This window comes from Monodon monoceros, unplaced genomic scaffold (assembly GCF_005190385.1).
Source record: "Monodon monoceros isolate NGI ecotype Baffin Bay Population unplaced genomic scaffold, NGI_Narwhal_1 Super_Scaffold_13, whole genome shotgun sequence".
NCBI lineage: Eukaryota > Metazoa > Chordata > Mammalia > Artiodactyla > Monodontidae > Monodon > Monodon monoceros.
In genome coordinates, this window is record NW_021703769.1 from 26,293,668 (window position 1) to 26,315,983 (window position 22,316).

The 22,316-nt window shown below is 44.1% G+C and overlaps 1 protein-coding gene across 1 annotated transcript in view; it reads right to left on the bottom strand.

Annotated features, from left to right (window-relative positions):
* Positions 1-22,316, bottom strand: part of TTLL9 (tubulin tyrosine ligase like 9) — a 45,828-nt gene that overhangs the window by 8,418 nt on the left and 15,094 nt on the right. Inside the window, exons 4-8 of the mRNA XM_029221884.1 lie at positions 15,296-15,364; positions 13,331-13,421; positions 11,737-11,777; positions 10,777-10,864; positions 25-80 (exon numbers count right to left, since the gene is read on the bottom strand). Coding sequence (XP_029077717.1) covers positions 25-80; positions 10,777-10,864; positions 11,737-11,777; positions 13,331-13,421; positions 15,296-15,364 — 345 coding nt within the window. The remainder of the gene's footprint in view (positions 1-24; positions 81-10,776; positions 10,865-11,736; positions 11,778-13,330; positions 13,422-15,295; positions 15,365-22,316) is intronic.

Below are 22,316 nucleotides of genomic sequence, written 5' to 3' on the forward strand. Positions count from 1 at the left end.
AGGGCAGAAGCCCAGGTTCCTCACCTTTGGGTGGTAGTCGGGAGACGTCTTTTGCACGGCGACATTGGTGAGGTGAACATCTGGTAGAGATTAGTGGTCAAGGGCCAGTGCGGACAAGAAGGCACTGAGCCCTACGCCAAGTAGCCCCCAGGGACCAAACTGAGACCCTTGCTTGGGAAGTGATGGGGGAAGGCTACCAAACAAGCCCAGAGGTCACGTGCGGGGGCTTTGGAGTCAGATGGGCTCGTGCCCCTGAGCAAGTCACTTAACCTCTCTGAGCCTGTTTCCCCACCTACTAAATGGGGGCGTGTAGTAGTATATTGACCTCACAGGGTTATCTGAAAAATCAGATAAGATGCTGTGTAGAAGCGCCTCTTACAGTGCCTGGCGTGGCTGATATTAGATTAGGGTTGCTCCACTCAAGAGGAGAGAACACTTTCTAACACGTAGAAAGACCAGGCACAGAACAGCCATCTCAGGACATTCTGAGCTCTCTGTCACTAGAGGGGTTCAGGCTGGGTGGCCACTTTGCAGGAATATCAGAGAAGTGACCCAGCATTGGGATGGGATCAAGTTGGCCACCTTTGAAGTCCCAGCCCTGAGAGTCTGCCTTTCGGTATCATTACCATCGTCACCACCAGTGACATCGGCAACACTTGGAAGCTTACAGAGCATGCTCACACACTTCAGCTCATGTATTCCCCAAATCATTCCCATCTCGCAGAAGAGAGCTTCGAGGCTCAGAGAGGATGACAGCCACTCAGAATACCCCTTCTCAACATTCTCCTCCACATAGCTAAGTAGGATGGATCCCCAAAACCTTGTGTAGTGACAAGACATAACTTTCACTTGGACTTGTTGGTGAGACAGGCTGAGACCTTTTGCTGCAGTGCTTGCACCTGGATACACAGAAACTATAAGGGACTAAAAATAACTGCATGCATGCACAGTTGGGGCAAGTTATGGACAACAAGATACAAAGAGACCAAAAAGTCCAACTGCCACTTCTGAAGAGCCAGGAGCAAAAGCAGAGGGTCGGGAGCAAAAGCAGGGTATTGCACATGCCTCCTACACACCACCACCACCAAAGCGTTGGGCAAACCACCGAAGCCACCCTTCTGGCCCGACCCCTGGACACACCCCTACCCTCATCCCATATAAGGAACCAGCTCCCCCCACCTTGGTGAGTAAGGGAACTTGTTACTTGTTCTTGCCCCCCACTGCTGCAGCAGGGGTCCCAATAAAGCCTTGGCTGAATTTCTTCTCTGGCCTCTGATCAATTTCTATTGATTGAGGAGGCCAAGAACCCTGGTTGGTAACATTGGGACATTTCACAGCTGCGGAGGTAGAGGCTCTAGGTCACTGACCCAAGTCTAATTCCCCTAACACGTATGTTTCTCCATATTTGTGGCATATTGGACAGGGCTTCAGCCTCTCCAGAGAAGGTGGGTATTCTCTGTAGCACCATGTTCCTAGAATGTCTTCTTTAGGGCTTTTCAAAGACTTTTTTTTTTCACATTTGTCTGAGAGATTTTCTGCCTTAATTTCAAAAGAATAAGCACATAACAAACCACTAAAAGGAAGGGAGCCCTTACATTTTTGGTCAATTGATTTTCGAAAAGGGTGCCAAGACAACTAAGTGGTGGGAAGCAAAGTATTTCCAACAAATGGGGTGGGGATGCCTGAATATCCATGTGTGAAAGAATAAAGTTAGACCCCTTTCTCATACCATAGACAAAAATTAACTCCAAATGGACCACAGACCTAAATATAAGAGCAAAAACTATAAAGCTCTTAGAATAACATTTAGGAATAAGTCATTGCAACCTTGGGTTAGGCAGAGCTTCTTAGCTGTGACAACAAAAACACAGGTGAAATACATGCAGAAAAAACTTTTGACAAAATTCAACACTGATTTATGATTTAAAAATTCTCCAGAAAGCGGGCATAGAGGGAACCTACTTCAACATAATAAAAGCCATATATGACAAACCCACAGCCAACATCATTCTCAATGGTGAAAAACTGAAAGTATTTCCTCTAAGATCAGGAACAAGACTCTCACCACTATTATTCAACATCATTTTGGAAGTTTTAGCCACAGCAATCAGAGAAGAAAAAGAAATAAAAGGAATCCAAATTGGAAAAGAAGAAGTAAAACTGTCACTGTTTGCAGATGACATGATACTATACATAGAAAATCCTAAAGATGCCACCAGAAAACTACTAGAGCTAATCAATGAATTTGATAAAGTAGCAGGATACAAAATTAATGCATAGAAATCTCTTGCATTCCTATACACTACAAATGAAAAATCAGAAAGAGAAATTAAGGAAATACTCCCATTTACCATTGCAACAAAAAGAATAAAATACCTAAGAATAAACCTACCTAAGGAGGCAAAAGACCTGAATGCAGAAAACTATAAGACACTGATGAAAGGAATGAAAGATGATACAAACAGATGGAGAGATATACCATGTTCTTGGATTGGAAGAATCAACATTGTGAAAATGACTATACTACCCAAAGCAATCCCTATCAAATTACCAATGGCATTTTTCACAGAACTAGAACAAGAGATTTTATAATTTGTATGGAAACACAAAAGACCATGAATAGCAAAAACAATCTTGAGAAAGAAAAACGGAGCTGGAGGAATCAGGCTCCCTGACTTCAGACTATACTACAAAGCTACAGTAATCAAGACAATATGGTACTGGCACAAAAACAGAAACATAGATCAATGGAACAGGATAGAAAGCCCAGAGATAAACCCATGCACCTATGGTCACCTTATCTTTGACGAAGGAGCAAGAATATACAATGGAGAAAAGACAGCCTCTTCAGTAAGTGGTGCTGGGAAAGCTGGACAGTTACATGTAAAAGAATGAAATTAGAACACTTCCTAACACCATACAAAAAAATAAACTGAAAATGGATTAAGCTTACCTAAATGTAAGGCCAGACACTACAAAACTCTTAGAGGAAAACATAGGCAGAACACTCTATGACATAAATCACAGCAAGATCCTTTTTGAACTACCTCCTAGAGTAATGGAAATAAAAACAAAACTAGGGCTTCCCTGGTGGCACAGTGGTTGAGAGTCCGCCTGCCGATGCAGGGGACACGGGTTCGTGCCCTGGTCCAGGAAGATCCCACACGCCGCGGAGCGGCTAGACCCCTGAGCCATGGCTGCTGAGCCTGCATGTCTGGAGCCTGTGCTCTGCAAAGGGAGAGGCCACAACAGTGAGAGGCCCGTGTACCGCAAAAACAAAACAAAAACAAAAACAGAAATAAACAAATGGGACCTAATGACACTTAAAAGCTTTTGCACAGCAAAGGAAACCATAAACAAGACAAAAAGACAACCCTCAGAATGGGAGAAAATATTTGCAACCGAAGCAACTGACAAAGGATTAATCTCCAAAATATACAAGCAGCTCATGCAGTTCAATATCAAAAGAACAAACAACCCAATCCAAGAATGGGCAGAAGACCTAAATAGACATTTCGCCAAAGAAGATATACAGACTGCCAACAAACACATGAAAGGATGCTCAACATCATTAATCATTAGAGAAATGCAAATCAAAACCACGATGAGGTATCACCTCACACCGGTCAGAATGGCCATCATCAAAAAATCTACAAACAATAAATGCTGGAGAGGGTGTAGGGAACCCTCCTGCACTGTTGATGGGAATGTAAACTGATACAGCCACTATGAAGAACAGTATGGAGGTTCCTTAAAAAACTAGAAACAGGGCTACCATATGACCCAGCAATCCTACTAGTGGGCATATACCCTGAGAAAAACCATAAGTCAAAAAGATACATGTACCACAATATTCATTGCAGCACTATTTATACAATAGCTGGGACATGGAAGCAACCTAAGTGTCCATCAACAGATGAAGGGTTAAAGAAGATGTGGCACATATATACAAGGGAATAGTACTCAGCCATAAAAAGGAACGAAATTGAGTTATTTGTAATGAGGTGGATGGACCTAGAGTCTGTCATAGAGTGAAGTAAGTCAGAAAGAGAAAAACAAATACCGTATGCTAACGCACATATATGGAATCTAAAAAAAACGGTACTGATGAACCTAGTGGCAGTGCAGGAATAAAGATGCAGATGTCGAGAATGGACTTGAGGACACGGGGGGAGAAGGGGAAGCTGGGATGAAGTGAGCCGGTAACATTGACAAATATACACTACTAAATGCAAAATGGATGGCTAGTGGGAAGCTGCTCCATAGCACAGGGAGATCAGCTCAATGCTTTGTGACAACCTAGAGGGGTGGGGTAGGGAGGGTGGGAGGGAGGCTCAAGAGGGAGGGGATATGGGGATATAAGTATACATATAGCTGATTCACTTTGTTGTACAGCAGAAACTAACACAGCATTGTAAAGCAATTATACTCCAATAAAGATGTAAAAAAAATTATATTGAGATTTAAAAAAAAGCACAGGTGGCAATAAAAAAGTAGATAAATTGGACTTCATCAAAATTAGAAACTTTTGTGTTTCAAAGGACTTTATGAAGAAAATGAAAAGGCAGTGCGCAGGGGATTTTTAGGGCAGTGAAATCACTCTGTATGATACAATATGATGGATACATATCATTGTATGTTTGTCCAAACCCATATAATGTACAACCTTAATGTAAACTATGGAGTTTGGGTGATTATGATGTGTCAACATAGGTTCATCAATTGTAGCAAATGTACCACTCTGGTGAGTGGTGTTGATAGTGGGGGAGGCTATGCACACATGGGGGAAGGGGTATATGGGAAATCTCTGTACCCTCCTCTCAATTTTGCTATGAACCTAAAACTGCTCTAAAAAATAGTCCTAAAAAAAAAAGGACAACCAGGGACTTCCCTGGCAGTCCAGTGGTTAAGAATCTGCCTTCCAATGCAGGTGATGCAGGTTTGATCCCTGGTTGGGCAACTAAGCCTGCACGCCACAACTAGAGAGAAGCCTGCGCACTGCAACGAAGAGCCCGCGCTGCAACAAAAAGATTCTGTGTGCCTGCAACTAAGACCCGACCCAAAAATAAATAAATAAATAAATAAATAAACATTTAAAAAAGAGAAAACAAACAATGGAACAATATATATTAAAAAATATAAAGGATAACCCACAGAATGGAAGAAAATATTTGTAAATCGTGTATCTGATAAGGGAGCAGTATTAAAAATACATTTAGAAACTTACAGCTCAACAATAAAAAAGACAACCTAATGAGAAAATGGGCAAAGACTTTGAGTAGAAATTTCTCCAAAGATTTACAAATGGCCAGGAAGCACACAAAAAGATGCTTAACATCATTAGTCATCAAGGAAATGCAAATCAAAACCACTTCACATCCGCTAGTGTGGCTATAATAAAAAAGGACAGATAATAACAAATGTTGGCAAGGATGTGGAGCAACTGGAACTCTCCTACCATGCTGGTGGGAATGTAAAATGGTGCAGTGCTTTGGAAAATAGTTTAGTGGTTCTCCAAAAGGTTAAACATAAAATTACCATGTGACCAGCAACTCCACTCCTAGTATATACCCAAGAGAAATAAAAACATATGTCCACACAAAAACTTGTACATAAATGTCCATAGCAGCATTATTAATAATAGCTCAAAAGTAGAAACAACCCAAATGTCCATCAACTAATGAATGGATAAATAAAATGTGCTATATCCATACAATGGAACATTGCTTAGCAATAAAAAGGAATGAAGTACTGATACAGGTTATGACATGGGTGAACTTTGAAAACATTATGCTTAATAAAAGAAGATACAAAAGACCACATATTATATGAATCCATTTATATGAAATGTCCAGAATAAGCAACATATAGAGTAAAAAGTGGTTGCACAGGGCTGGGAAGTGGGGTTGGAAGGAAATGGGAAACGACAACTAATGAATATGGATTTTCTTTTGGGGGATGGTGAAAATATTCTAAAACTGAATGTGGTGATGGTTGTGTGAAGATGATAAGAACCCAATGAGTTGGGACTTTACTGGTTGCGCAGTGGTTAAGAATTCGCCTGCCAATGCAGGGGACACGGGTTTGAGCCCTGGTCCAGAGGATCCCACATTCCACAGGGCAAGCCCATGTGCCACAACTACTAAGCCTATGCTCTAGAGCCCAGGAACCACACTACTGAGCCCATGTGCCACAACTACTGAAGCCCATGCGCCTAGAGCCCATGCTCTGAAACAAGAGAAGCCACCAAAATGAGAAGTCTGCACACCGCAACGACCCCACTCGCCACAGCTAGAGAAAGCCCATGTGCAGCAACGAAGACCCGACACAACCATAAATAAATAAATAAATAAATAAATTTATTTATTTTTTTAAAAAAAGAACCATTGAGTTGTATGATTTAACTGAGTGAACTGTGTAGTACGTGAATATATCACAATACAATTGTTATTTAAAAAATGGAAAAAGAGGATGTTCAGGCAAAGTGAGTTACTGGCTTTAAGAGGGGAAATCGCTCCCTTGTGATGGAGGAAACACTCACATTTCTCCGCACACTGCTCCGGCCTGCGGGGAGGAGAAGTCAGGGACTTCCCTAGTTTCCAGGGAGAAGCAGAGGCTAAAAGAGGAGAGTGGGTGACTGGGCAGCTGACCTCAGAGCCTCCCCTCTCCACAGATGGACCTGAAACCAGGTTCCAATGGACCAACAAGCTAAGTGGCAAAAAGTAAGCAAACAAATGGTCCAATTCATAGAGAAGTGGAACTGATTAGCTGTGAGATCTTCAGGGGGAAAAGGATTTTCTTATCTTAGAAATGACAATAGAAATCACAGAGGAAATCAGTGGATATAGTCAACTATGTGAAAAGGAAATTAATCAGATGTCAAGGCAAAAATGAAAGGCAAACATGACTAGAGAAAAGATTTGTAACAAATATGACAGGCTAATGTTTTGTCACGTGAAAATCACGCATAAATTGTTAACAGTAAAATTGTATGACCCTAATAGATAAATAGATAAAGGATATGAAAACATAAAAGAGAAAATATAACTGGTAAAAGACCATCTGGGAAAGTGCCCAAAGTTTCTAGTAATAAAAGATACACAATTTTAAAGGGATGTAAATGGGGGAAAAATGCAAATTGGAAGAGATGCAAACTCTAAGGCAAAAAATCTGCTTCCCCATCAAGTCAGTTACATTTTTTTTTAACCTTTTTATTGGGAAAAAATTTAAAACCCACAGAATACTTGAAAGAATAGGACAATGAATTCCCATATATGCTTCACCTATATATGCCAATTGTTTTGGAAATGTGTTTTTTTTTTAATAAATTTATTTATTTTATTTATTTTTGGCTGTGTGACGTCTTCGTTGCTGCGCACGGGCTTTCGCTAGTTGTGGCGAATGGGGGCTACTCTTCATTGTGGTGCGCGGGCTTATTGTGGTGGCTTCTCTTGTTGTGGAGCACAGGCTCTAGGTACGCGGGCTTAAGTAGTGGCAGTGCACGGGCTTAGTTGCTCTGCAGCATGTGGGATCTTTCAGGACCAGGGCTTGAACCCGTGTCACCTGCACTGGCAGGCAGATTCTTAACCACTGCGCCCCAGGGAAGCCCTGGAAATGTGTTTTTTAATTGATCGTCCCCAGTACTGGGGAGCTGGGATGAAATGTCAGTGGGAGGGTAAAAATATGAGGAAATCTGAAAAACAATCTGGCCGATGCCCTTGACCCAGTATTTATACCCCTGTGGCATCATACAAAGGAAAAAATTTTAATATAGTAAAAGATTTATGAAAAAAATATGTTTCTTTGCAGCATTGTTTGTCATAACAGGAAGAAATTGACTATTTCCCAAATGCCTGCAGCAAGTAGGATTAGTAAACTGGTAAATCTATTCAGTGGAATACTTTGTAACTAATAAAAAATGTCTATAAGGAAAATACTTAAATAATGTTCAGTGAAAAAAAGGTTATACTTATACAGTGGGATCACTCATATATAAAAGGCCAAACAACAACAAAAAACCTGGGAGGAAAGACATCAAAAAGGTAAGTAGTTATTTCTAGAAAGTGTGACTAGACAAGGTTTCTTTTCCTCCCTCCCCCCTTTTTGTACATTTCTGTATTTTCTGATTTGTCTTTAAAGAGCTATACTTTTATTATGAAGGCTATATCCTTTAGATGTTTTATTCTCTTTACTATTAAAGTAATTCATAGCAGTTATAAAGAACAGTTCATAATATAGAGAAATGTGTAAAGTTGAAAGTAAATGTTTCCTGACCTGATTCTAATCCTCTGAATTTTTCAAAGTTAGTAGATTCATGAGTATCCTTTCATACTTTCTTCTAAACAGAAACGTACTTCCCTAAAAGCAAAAATGGGATTGTAAACACATCCCAGTTCTACACCGCACATGTTTCCACCTCATGGTCTGTGATAGATACGTTGGGGTTTTTTTTGTTTGTTTTTCTTGGCAGAGCTTTGCAGCTTGTGGGATCTTAGTGTTCCCAAACAGGGATGGAACCCGGGCCCTCAGCAGTGAAAGCGCAGAATCCTAACCACTGGACCGCTAGGGAATTCCTGTAGGTACTTTTCCATGACATTTCAATCACCTCATTGTATTCAACAGCTACACAGGATCCTGGAAATGCTTTATCATTCATTTCACCATCCCTCTAGGGTGGGTTAAGCTGTTTCTGCTTGTTTACTACTACATTGTTGAGGTGAATATTTTTGGATTTTGGGTGTGTGTATATGCATATATGTATCTGAATAATTGTGTGTAAACTATATATGTTATATATATTTATTTAAAGTCAGGTTAATAATATTATATATTATTATTTTGTGATCCCAAGTTGCTTTATTATTTTAAAAGTTGCTGTGTTTCTAAAGCAAATATGGCAAAATATTAATATCTGCTAAATCTGGATGGTAGATGCATAGATTTCTGTTACAGCCTTTCCTGCAGTTTTCATAGAATTTAAATATTTCAGTATTTAAAAATTAAGAACAATTAAAAGAAGGGATGGAAAATTACGTGTATTCACTCACTGTGAAAACAGCAAAGGCTCATTAAACAGAAACTAGCCCTGGGAGAGGCCTCAGTTTAATAAGGCCCCGTGATGCCTGGAGATAAGCAAACACTTTTAAATGGGGGTCGGGAGACCACTAACGTGTACTGAGTAGTCACTCTGGGTTAGGCATTGTCTAAGTGCTTTACATGTATCATTTAACTTTAATAAGAAATGAGGTGGCAAAAAATGAAAGTAAAATAAATTTGATGAGTTGCATATGGTAAAGGCTTGTTAGAATCACAAAATAAAACAAACATACTGGAAAGGCTGAAGTTGGCTAAATAGAAAGAAACAAATTGTAGAAAATTCTCAGGAAGGCCTGAGCCCTTCTATCATGTAGGAAATGTATTACCTTGGACAGACACTTAATTGAATAATGAAATTAAGGCACAGTGATGTGAATTGACTAAAAGCATCAGCTGGATTGCCCAAGCCAGAAGCTTGGCAACATCACTTGTCATTTCCACCTCTCCCATATGCAGGTAATCTAGTCGTGCTGATTTATCTCCTAAGTATTTCTGATCATCTACCCCTTTTCCTCTGATGCTCATGTCTGAAAATCTTAAAAAGAATCTTTGATGTTTATATTTGAACCAGATAATACATTCACATAGTTCAAAAGTCAAAAGGTATAAAAATGTATATAAGGAGTATCTCCTTCCCGCCCCAGTCCCCACCTATCCATTTCTCCTCCCAAAGGCAAATTCTGTTTCCTGTTTCTTCTACATCCTTCCAGAGATATCTAGGCACAGATAAAAACATATACAGAGATATACTTTTTTTTTTTTGGCGGTACGTGGGCCTGTCACTGTTGTGGCCTCTCCCGTTGCGGAGCACAGGCTCCAGACGTGCAGGCTCAGCGGCCATGGCTCACGGGCCCAGCCGTTCCGCGGCATGTGGGATCTTCCCGGACCGGGGCACGAACCCATGTCCCCTGCATCGGCAGGCGGACTGTCAACCACTGCGCTACCAGGGAAGCCCCGCCATTCCTTTTTAACAGCTGTATAGTACTCCACTGTATAAATGAGTAATTCATTTAGTTATTTTCTTTTTTAAAAAATCTCACAACAAGGCTGTGCAGTGAATAACATTGAACCCCCTCTTTTACTGTATTGTTAGTGTACCTGCAGGATAAACTCCAGAAGGGAATTGCTCGGTCAGAGGGTTTGTGCATTTGTCTTTTGATAATTTGCCAGATTGCCTCCTAAGCGGTTGTACCAGTTCACATTCCACCAGCAATGTATGTACTCCCCTAGCCTCGCCAATATAGCATGTTATCAAATTTTTCATATCTGTCAATTTGATGGGTGAAAAGGACATTGTATTCAAGTGAATGAGTGAGCCGATGACTAGGCATGTAAAAGGATGAAAACATTCTCCAAAGGGGCTCAAACATTCCTATCCTATGAACATGAATCAATGTGAAATGATTGTCAAGCAGAGAAGCCTGGGGTGAGTTGCTCTGAGCAGAGCAAGGCTGCTCTCCTCAGATCACTGGAGGATCCCCCATCTCCACAAGATTGTAAGCTCCGGAAGGGAAGTGACCAGGGCTATCTTGTTCACTGCTGTATCTCCTTGCCCAGACCAGAGCCTGGCACTCAGCAAACATCTGTGGAATGAATGAGTTATCTCAGGACCAGCCAGAGGACAGGCAGAGCAGGGTATGTGGAGAACGCTTAGGGGTGGGGGGTGGGATGCCAGGATACACTGGTCATCGATGCTGTTCAGCGTGAAGCGGGTGTTGGAGAATCGGGCGAAGCCGTCCCGGTACAGCCAGGCTCGCAGCGGCATGTACTGTGGGGGAGGTGGAAATGGAGAGAGAGAAAAGGGAAGGGGAATCAATACCAGCACTTTCACACTCCTAGCTTTTGCACCTGCTGTTTCCTCCGCCTGGCATGCCCTGCCTTCTCTCCCACATCATCCTTCATGAATGTGCTCAAACATCAGCCTCCTTTGATTCGATCCCCCTCCTTCCCTGGAGGTAGAAGTAAGGGTAGGGAGATGCAGAAGGGAAAAAAATTAATGGGTGCCTTCTCTGCTCCACCACCACATGTGACACCCACCAGCTCACGGTGTGTCCATATTCTCCACCAGACTGTAAGCTCCAGGAGGACAGGGGCGGAGCCTGTCTTGGACACACTTATATCCTGTTCCCAGCAGAGAATGTTGCACCATGAAGGTTTAAGTGTTCGTCGAATGCATGGGTGGAGGGAGTATAGCACCTCCTTTGTTAAGAGAGTAGGATGCCTGGATCCAAGTCCCAGCCCTGCCACTCACCATCTGTGTGACCTCAAGCAAGTCACTCAGTCCCTCTGATCTGTTTCCTTATCTGTAAAATGAGGCCAATAAAAGATCCTACCTCCCTGGTTATTAGGAGGACTGAATGAGATAAAACCTGCTAAATACTGGGCCTGGTGCTCAATAAATGCTAGCTGTGGTTACCATGGACGACTGAATGAATAAAGAAGGAAGGCAGAGTGACAATCCAGTTGCCGGGGTCTCTGAGACGGCAAAGCTTGGATCTGTTTACCCACCCCCTGGGCTCTCCCAGGCAGATTAAACCAGACAGCTCACACGGGTGCCCCCAGAATGGCTTCTGCCCCTGTCCCCCAGTCCAACTGTCCCTTCCCCGCCACTGGAGGAAGGCACATGTACTGGTCACTCACCGACATCACCAGCACGTAGACACGCAGGTCAAACTTGCGGCCTGTCAGGCAAGGAAAGAATTAATCAGTGTAACGAATATTGATTGGTTACCATGCTAGGTTTGGGGGATACAACATTTGACAGGCAGATGTGAATCCCAGTGAGACACAGGAGGTACTGGGTGCCTGCCTAGCCCAGAGGGGGCGGGGCCTTCGCGCAGGAGGAGCTGCCTGGTTAGAGGCCCAGAGGCGACAAAGAGCTTGGTCCAAGGGCAGAGTGGAAGGATATGTCAGTGAGGTCAGCAGAGGCCAGGTCATGTGCAGTTTTTGGATTTTGTTCCACCAACCATGGGAAGCTACTGAAGGGTGTCCCATCCCTCTGGCAACTGTGTTTGGAGTGGAGTGAAGGGGGCCAGAGCAGTGGGCATCAGTGCGGAGGCTGGCGTGTTGCCCTGGAGGGAGAGGACAGTGTCCGGAACTGGGATGGAGGTGGCCAGCAGGTTCAAAAGCTGCATGGGAGCTTGATGAAGAACCGGATGTGGGAGGGAAGAGAGGGATGCTCCCAGAATGGTCTCCACCTTCTGGCTTGGGGGTGCGAGGGCTGTGTCCCTGGCGGGAGGCTGGTGGGTGAGCCAGATGGTGGGGGGAGGACAAGGGCTGGATTTTAGTCCTGTTGGATTCGAGTTGCTGAGAGATGCCTGCGAGGGGATGATACAGGCTGCAGGGTCTGGGGTGCGGGGCAAGGTATCGGCTGCAGACAGAAAGCTGGGAGTCACTGGATCTGGGTGGTGGTTAAAGCCACGAGAGAGGATGGGGTCACTGGGAAAGGGAGGGGTGGAGAAGACGCCACAGACTGACCCGGCGGAAGGACATTGCCTGAGGAAGTGAGAGGAGGTAAGTGATGTTGTCCCCTTCGGAGCACTGGCTCCTCTCAGACCAGACCCTCCCAAGACGCCCCTCCTCACATACTGCCTGACGTGTCTGTACTTCACGGCCCCTGTGTGGGAAAAGCAGAGGTGGAGACGGCCTGGGGAAATCCGAGAAGGTTTCATGCGCCATAGCCTGGTTCCGCCTCAGGCCCTTGGCCCTTACAGCTCCCCGGGCCTCAAAATCTACCCACGGGTGACTCCTAGCTGTCATTCCGGGTTCAGCTCCCGTCACCTCTGCAGAGAGGCCCTCCCTCACTCTGCACTTGATTTACTTCCTAACACTCACCGCTGTGTGGAACTATCTTACTTCTTTGTTTCTGGTTTATTGCTGTCTGCTCATTGGAGTGTAAGCTCCAAGAGAGCAGGGTGGGCAGCCAGCACTCTGGACAATGGTTGGCACTGACTAGGCACTTTGTAAATATTTGTTGGATAAACGCATGAAGGAGCTGGTTCTTGAAGAATGAAGAGGATTTTAGTGAACCAGGAAGGGAGAGGGAAGGGCATGCCAGGCAGGGGCAACCTTAGGGGCAACGGCTGGGAGGTGGGAGCATGCAGGGTGGGATTCTGTCTTTGCATCCCATCATGCCTGGTGTCAGGCTGAGCCCACGTTGGGCTGCTAATCAAGGCTTGTTGACTGACTGACCGACCATTCCATGGAAGGGCAGGAGCAGAGACAGCCATCTTACCTCCTATCAGGTAGGGATTTTCGATGTAATGCTGAGCTACATAGTTCTCCACGGGAATATCATCTTTCTGGTCATCAGAACTTCTTGTGTCCTAGTTGTAATAATAATTGTTATTAACATTTTTTTTTAGCATTTCCTGTATACGAGGCATTGTGATAGGCACTCTACTTGGGGGTATATGATCTGATCCTTAAATCAACCCTGTCGGGAAAGTACTAATGTTATTCCCGTTTTACAGATGAGAAACTGAAGCACAGTGAAGGGGAGTGACTTGCCCATGGTAACACAGCCAACTGGTGGTACAGCTGGGAAGTGGACCCACACAGGCTGGGCCCAGAGCCTGGGTATTTAACCTCTAGATCTGTGCTTCCCGGTAGGGCAGCTGCTGGCCACATGTGGCTATGTACATTTATATTTAAATTGATTAAAAGGAAATGATGTTACATGCTACAATATGGAGGAACCTTAAAGGCTTCATGCTAAGTGAAATAAGCCAGACATAAAGGGACAAATATTGTATAATTCCACTTATATGAGGTACATAGAGTAGTGGAATTCATAGAGACAGAAAGTAGAAGGGTGGTTGCCAGGGGCTGGGGGCAGGGGGGCAGGAGGGGATTAGTGTTTAATGGCTACAAGTTTCAGCTGGAGAAGATGAAAAAGTTCTAGAAATGGATGGTGGTGACTGTTGCACAAAACTATGAATGTACTTAATGCCATTGAATTGTACACAAATAGAGTTAAACTGGTAAATTTTATGTATATTTTACCGCAATAAAAGAGGAAATAAATTAAAAATCCAGTCCTTCAGTCGCACTAGCCTCATTTCCAGTGTTCAGTATATCAACATGTCGCTAGTGGTCAGGGCATTGGAGAGCACAGGTGTGCACCATTCCCACCACTGTAGAAAGTTCCATTGGTCAGTGCTGCCTGGAGTACCACCCAGGCCTCCAAGGACATTCCTCTCCCTTCTCTACCTGCTAATTCTTTGCAGGCCAGCCCATCTCAGGAGGATAGCATGCTCCTTTTCACCTCACCATCTGCAACGCCCTTTCCCACCCACTGTCCCCTTCACAGTAACCTTGTGAGAAAACCGAGGCCCAAAGGCAAATGTCACACACCTGGTAAGGTCACACAACAGCCAGTGGCAGTGAGTGCTGGAACTCAGGGGTTCTGGGCCCAAGGGCCAGAATTTTCTACACCTACCATCACCCCCACCCCCAAGCTGCTTCAATATCGAGGCAGCCAGGTCTTCTCTTTCTGGGACCCAGGGCTACCCCCACCTATACTCGTGTGGTTGCCAGAGGGGTTGACAGCGCTTGGAGCCGGCTGAGCCTCCAAGCTGGTGAGATTCTTCGTGGCGGTGTCCCGACAGTTTCATGGGAGGAATCAGGACACACGGTGGGGAGGAAAAATTCATTTATTGAGCACCTGCTGTGAGCCTGCTGACACGGTAGGTGCCCGTTGTGGAGTTCTGTCATCCTGCCCCTCACACCCACCCTGCACGTTATCATCCCTAAGGGGTTCAGCAGTTTCCCCAGGACCACACAGCTGCTGAGGCAGGATTGGGACCAGGATTTCTGCTGTGACAAGGACGGGGTTGGGGGAGGGAGGGACCTGCCTCAGGCTCAGTCCAGGACCTGGAGGAAGAGTTAGCCAAACTCTCCGCAACCAAGTGAGCAGGAGGCCCAGGAAAAGGATGCACCGTTCTCTTAGACATATTAACTCACTGATTCACAAGGGCACAGAGAGGTGAAATGACTTGCCCAAGGTCACACAGCTATTAAGTGACAAGGTGAGGATTTGAACCCAGGCAATTTGGCTCCAGAGACCCTGCACCCATAGGCAGACCTGTGGGCAGAGCTTCTTGGCCAGCCCTCCAAGCTTTGAGGGCAAGGAGGAGGGGCCCCTCATCCATGCAAGGGCAAAGGAAGGATGGGGAGGAAGGGGGAGGGGCAAGCTCACCTTCTTCCAGTCCATGATGTCCTTCAGCCTCCGGAAGAGGAAGATGCCCTTCCCCTGCGACCGGGCTACCTGGGTTGGGGGTGAGGGCAGAAAGGTTGGCTCTCAGCTCTGTGTAGTTCCCTGTTGGCCCGTGGGCTTGGGGGCCTGGGGCCCCTCCCCAGGGGCCCCTCCCCAGCATTTTTCTGTTTCCATCTTCCCCGAGGGCCCCCCAGCTGTCCCTGAGGAATGGCCCAGCCCAGCCTTGAAGGGGTTGGGACAGAGAAGGTGCTAAGCATGGTGGGAGGGAGAGAGGGAAGTGGGAAGGAAAGTGAGAGACGACTGAGCTCACAAAGGCACACAATTGCATGAATAATACAAAGGAGCAGACAATTAAAAAGCCATTTCTAACAGTCCTGGGGACACATCATCCACTTCTTTTTTTGGAAATCAATTTGCCTTCCTAATTAGATTTTGCTTCAGCTAATACTGCAATCAGCCTGCCTTTATTGAATCCCAGCATGGATAATTCAAAGCTTCACAGAGTCTAGGGGTTGGGAGAATCTTTCATACCATGCAGGGCAGCAGGCACCAAAGGCATTGCTCCCTCTGTGACATCCCTCCACAATGGTCACCTGCCTGACCTTTCACATTCACAGTGCCAGGGAGCTCACTACCTTCCCCCACCCCTTGACAGCGCATTCCACGGCAGGATAGCTCTATTAAGCAGTCATTTCATCCAGAAGGTACATATTAGGTGCCTACTGTGTGCTTGGCTTTATGCCACAGCAGTAACCCAGACCTCATGGAACTTTCACAGCCTAACCTGTGTTGAGTTAAAATTCGCCTGCCTGGTTCTGGCCTCTAGACCTCCTACAACAAATCTGGTTCCTGGGCCCCAGAACAGCCCTTTGGTTATTTGCAGCCACTGAGCAAGTGCCCCGGAGCCATTTTTTTCTCCAGCATAAATGCACCCAGCCTGAGCAAACTCTCATTTCGTTCTCATCTCCTCTGAGCATGGCCCAGCTGGTCAAAGCAAGGCTCTTGGTACAATGTGAGGCGGGCAGGGCCATCAGGCATGGCCGCGGGTTGTTGCAAGAAGGGCTCCCAGCGGTGGGGGCAGTGGGAGCTAAAAACCCAGCCCTGCTCTGCCTGCCATGCTGTGCACCCTGGTTCAGGGTTGTGTGTGCCCAGAAGATGGGGTACCCAAAATACTGGAGCACTGGCAGTGGCGCAGGGGCAGCCACACGTGCACATATCTTTTGGAAAACAATTACTCAGTGTGCATCCAGGGCTTCCAACGGTTCACAGCTGTGCAAAGACTTGACCGGGCACTTCGCGAGAGATGACACAGAGTAAGCAATGAAAAGGCACTGACCCATAGTCTTCAGGGAAACGCAAATGAAAACCCCAATATGATAGCACTACACACTCCCCAGGAATGGTAAAAGTAAAGGCAGACACTACCAAGTGCTGGTGAGGATGTGGAGAAACTGGAACGCTCACACACTGCATTGTTGGGAAACTGTTGGGCAGCCTCCACTAAAACTGAAGGCAGGCACCCCTGTGACCCAGCGATTCCTCTCCTAGGTAACTCCGTGACAGAAACATGTGCACGTGGGCAGCCATGGACATGCACGGCAATGTCCAAGCAGCACAATTCATAATAACTCCAACCTTGAAACTCTCAAATGAATAGATATTCTCTCAATGGAATAGTATACAACAATGCTTAACAATTTACAGTTACCCACATCAGTATGGATGAATCGCACGGACATAATGTTGAAGGAGAGAAACCAGACACAATGTAGCTGTACTGCATGATTCCAATTATTTAAAGTCCCAAAACAGACAAAAGGAACCTATGCCGTCAGTGACTGGTGGTGGTGGGTGAAAAGGGGTCTGGGGGAGCTGCTGAGGGGCTGGCAATGCTCTGTGTATAATCTGGGTACTAGTGTTCACCTTGTGAAAATTCATCAAGCTATATCCTTAATAATTTGGGCACTTTCTGTTTTATTAAATTTCAAATAAAAAAATTTTTTTTAACAGTTCATACCTTTTGATCTAGTAACCGCCACCCCCACCCCTGTTGGTTGACTTCCCTAAAGCCACTCCTCTTCCTCTTCTTCCTGGCTGACAAAGCCCACCTCTCAGGATGGAGGCTAGAAAGACCAGATACTTGTTTTCCCAGCCTCCCTTGCAGCTAATGGAAACCATGTGACCTGTTTTGGCCAAAGAGACCTAAGGAGATATCTGCTTGGGGCTTTGAGGAAAGAATTTCATCCTTGTTAAAAATATTAGGGTTGGGGAGAGATTGGCGGTGGGAGAGAGAGAGAGAGAGAGAGAGAGAGAGAGAGAAAGTGCCTGCCCCTTGTTTGAATGCTACATCTGAGGAGGTGATACCTGCAACTACAACAGCCATCTCACATCCATAAGGTGACAAGTTTGATGACAGAAACCCAACACACTGAGGAGGCAGAGTGGACAAAGAGAAGAAGCCTGGGCTTTTAAAGGCACCTTTGAGCACATCCCTAAACCTGGAACTGCCTACCTCCAGCTTTCTTGTTATATAAGATAATGAAAAGCCTTTATTGTTTAAAGCCTTGTTAGTCACTGACATGCCTATTCCAGGAGATGTCCTCCTAAGGGAATAATCCTAAAGAGTGGAAAATAAACTTCCTGCATGGTGATATATCAGGGTTGTTGAGACTGGAAATCACCTAATATCTAGTCCCACCAGACTGTCGTTTCCAAAAGCAATCAGAACGATATTCCCAGTCCCACACGTCTTCCACAACCTTGCTACCCACCACCTTCCAACAAGAGGAAAGTCAATGTCCGTCCCCTTGAATCTGCGTGAGCCTTCAGGACTGTCTCAACTAATTGTGTACAGCAGAAGTGATGCTGTGGGAATTCCAGTGCTGGGTCATAAAAGGCAACACAGCTTCCACACAGCTTTCTCTTTGGAGATGGTCACCCTTGGAACCCAGCCACCATGCTGTGAGGAAGCTCAGGTCACGTGGAGAAGCCCACACTGGGGGCAACTGAGTCTTCCAGCCCCCAACCCTGGCTGAACTCCCAGCCAGCAGCCAGCAGCCAGCAGCCAGCACCAACTTGCTAGCGGAGCGAGTGAGTCAGCTTGGCAGTGAATCCTCCAGCCCTCAGTAAATCTGCCCAGGTAGATGCTGGAGCAGCCCTGAGCCTTCCCTGTCAAGTGCTGCCCAAGCCGGAGGCTCATGAGCTAAATAAGAGATGATTGTTGTTTCAAGCCACGGAGTCTTGGGACGCAGAAACAGAAACAACTTTAGGGGAATAGTTCCTAAACAGTGGTAATATTAGAAGCTAATACTTCTCGACAATGAACCAGGCACAAGGATCTTATACACATTTCCTCATTAAAGCTTTATTTTTTTCATCTTGCATTTTCTATTTACTTTTTTTTTTGCGGTACGCGGGCCTCTCACTGTTGTGGCCTTTCTCGTTGTGGAGCACAGGCTCCGGACACGCAGGCTCAGCGGCCATTGCTCACGGGCCCAGCCGCTCCGCGGCATGTGGGATCCTCCCGGACCGGGGCGCGAACCCGCGTCCCCTGCATCGGCAGGCGGACTCTCAACCACTGCGCCACCAAGGAAGCCCTCTATTTACTATTTTACATTAAAATTTTCTGACATATCAAAAGCAAATACACAAATTCAAAATTATCAAACTTTCATTTGAAAACAAATCCCAGATGTCATGTTATTTCACCCTTACAGACTTCAGTGTGCATCTTGTTTTCAAAAAATTGACACTCTGCTATATAACCATAATACCATTATCATACAAGACATAATTAATAATGATGTCTTAGCTCCTGATTCTGCAGTCCATAATCAAATTCCCCTGATTATCTCAAAAATGTCCTTTTATGATAGGTTTAAGTCCAGACCTAAACAGCTCCCTACATTGCATTTGGTTGTTATGACACCTAAGTCTCTTTTAATTGAGGACAGTCCTCCCTCCTTTCCCCCTGCCATTGACTAGGTGTACAAACCAATTGTCCTGTGCACTGTTCCATATTCTGGGTTGGTCTGTTTCCTTGTAGCACCATTTAAAGTATTCCTCTTTTCTTTGTATTTCCTATAAATGAAACTTAGCTCTAGAGGTTTGGTTACATTCAGGTTCCACTTTTTGGCAAGAATACACAGCTGGTGCTATTCCACCACAATTGTCTGTTTGCTCCACATCTAGAGATGCTAAGATTGACCAGCTTGCACCTTTTTCAACTTCACATTCTATCCTGAGCATCTCTCCATTTCAGCTCATACAGAATGTCCTCGTTCTTTATTACGGCTACATAGATCCCATTGGGTGAAAACACTGGGTGAAAATAACAAAGTGATCATTCCCTTGAAAAGAATACTTCATCTCAATTTATTTGTAAAGATGATCATAAAAGACCCATCAAGGTCTATGATTCTTTAATTATGTGCAACAGAAGTTTGCTTTTTAAAAGGAGCCCTTGAATGTATTTTTGGTAAAGAAGTCTGTTGTATTGTAATTAATTAGTTTCTAAATTCTGTCTAGAAAGTCATATCATGAATTTTCTTAAAGGGCAGTTGAGTGTTGGCTATAATTATGTGGAGGGATAACTACAAGAAAACTACTGCATATGATACTACTATAGAAATTGTTTTGCTTTTCTCCCTTTGTCAACAGGAAAAGGGACAGAAAATCTCAGACTCCTTAAAGATAGCCTCCAAACACCAAATGGAAACACTGGAATTATGTGTAATTAGAATTACGCATTTATAGATAACTAAGGGGCCACTTGACAAAACTCATAAAATGGAAGTGAGAGAATTTTACTCAGGAGACAGGAAAACATAGGCGATACAGATGGGATCACTGGAAAAACTCAGTCCAAATAGAATCTACACTATAGAATGGGGGAGCCGCAGTGGAATGGATACTGGGGAGACAGTAACGCCCACTAAAGCTGGAATCCTATATGTACTTAATTTGAATAAAAAATCCTCTCTTATTTAAATCACAGCATCTCAGTTAGGTTCCATGTACCATTAGTCCCAAAATTTTGCAAAGGTAGACACTGAGGTTGGATATAAAGTATAACAAGCTATGCAAATTTGTTTTTTGGGGTTTTTTTTTGAATTTTTATTTATTTTTTTGTATAACATGTTCTTATTAGTCATCCATTTTATACATATTAGTGTATACATGTCACTCCCAATCTCCCAATTCTTCACACCACCACCCCCGCCCCACGCCGCTTTCCCCCCTTGGTGTCCATATGTTTGTTCTCTACATCTGTGTCTCAATCTCTGCCCTGGAAACCGGTTCATCTGTACCACTTTTCAAGGTTCCACATATATGCGTTAATATACGATATTTGTTTTTCTCTTTCTGACTTACCTCACTCTGTATGACAGTCTCTAGATTCATCCACGTCTCTACAAATGACCCAATTTCATTCCTTCTTATGGCTGAACAATATTCCATTGTATATATGTACCACATCTTCTTTATCCATCTGTCTGTCAATGGGCATTTAGGTTGCTTCCATGACCTGGCTATTGTAAATAGTGCTGCAATGAACATTGGGGTGCCTGTGTCTTTTTGAATTATGGTTTTCTCTGGGTATATGCCCAGGAGTGGGATTGCTGGGTCATATGGTAATTCTATTTTTAGTTTTTTAAGGAACCTCCATACTGTTCTCCATAGTGTCTGTATCAATTTACATTCCCACCAGCAGTGCAAGAGGGTTTCCTTTTCTCCACACCCTCTCCAGCATTTGTTGTTTGTAGATTTTTTGATGATGGCCATTCTGACTGGTGTGAGGTGATACCTCATTGTAGTTTTGATTTGCATTTCTCTAATAACTAGTGATGTTGAGCAGCTTTTCATGTGCTTCTTGGCCATCTGTATGTCTTCTTTGGAGAAATGTCTATTTAGGTCTTCTGGCCACTTTTGGATTGGGCTGTTTGTCTTTTTAATATTGAGGTGCATGAGGTGTTTATATATTTTGGAGATTAATCCTTTGTCCATTGATTCGTTTGCAAATATTTTCTCTCATTCTGAGGGTTGTCTTTTCATCTTTTGTATTTTCCTTTGCTTTGCAAAAGCTTTTAGGTTTCATTAGGTCCCATTTGTTTATTTTTGTTTTTATTTCCATTACTCTAGGAGGTGGATCAAAAAAGATCTTGCTGTCGTTTATGTCAAAGAGTGTTCTTCCTATGTTTTCCTCTAAGAGTTTTATAGTGTTCGGTCTCACATTTAGGTCTTGAATCCATTTTGAGTTTATTTTTGTGTATGGTGTTAGGGAGGGTTCTAATTTCATTCTTTTACATGTAGCTGTCCAGTTTTCCTGACACCACTTATTGAAGAGACTGTCTTTTCTCCATTGTATATCCTTGCCTTCTTTGTCATAGGTTAGTTGACCATAGGTGCATGGGTTTATCTCTGGGCTTTCTATCCTGTTCCATTGATCTATCTTTCTGTTTTTGTGTCAGTACCATATTGTCTTGATTATGTAGCTTTGTAGTGTAGTCTGAAGTCAGGGAGTCTGATCCCTCCAGCTCCGTTTTTTTCCCTCAAGACTGCTTTGGCTACTGGAAGTCTTTTGTGTCTCCATACAAATTTTAAGTTTTTTGTTTTAGTTCTGTAAAAAATGCCATTGGTAATTTGATAGGGATTGCATTGAATCCGTAGATTGCTTTGGGTAGTATAGTCATTTTCACAATATTCATCCTTCCAATCCAAGAGCATGGTATATCTCTCCATCTGTTTGTATCATCTTTAATTTATTTCATCAGTGTCTTCTAGTTTTCTGCATACAGGTTTTTTGTCTCCCTAGGTAGGTTTATTCCTAGGTATTTTATTCTTTTCGTTGCAGTGGTAAATGGGAGTATTTCCTTAATTTCTCTTTCAGATTTTTCATCATTAGTGTATAGGAATGCAAGAGATTTCTGTGCATTAATTTTGTATCCTGCAACTTTACCAAATTCATTGATTAGCTCTAGTAGTTTTCTGGTGGCATCTTTAG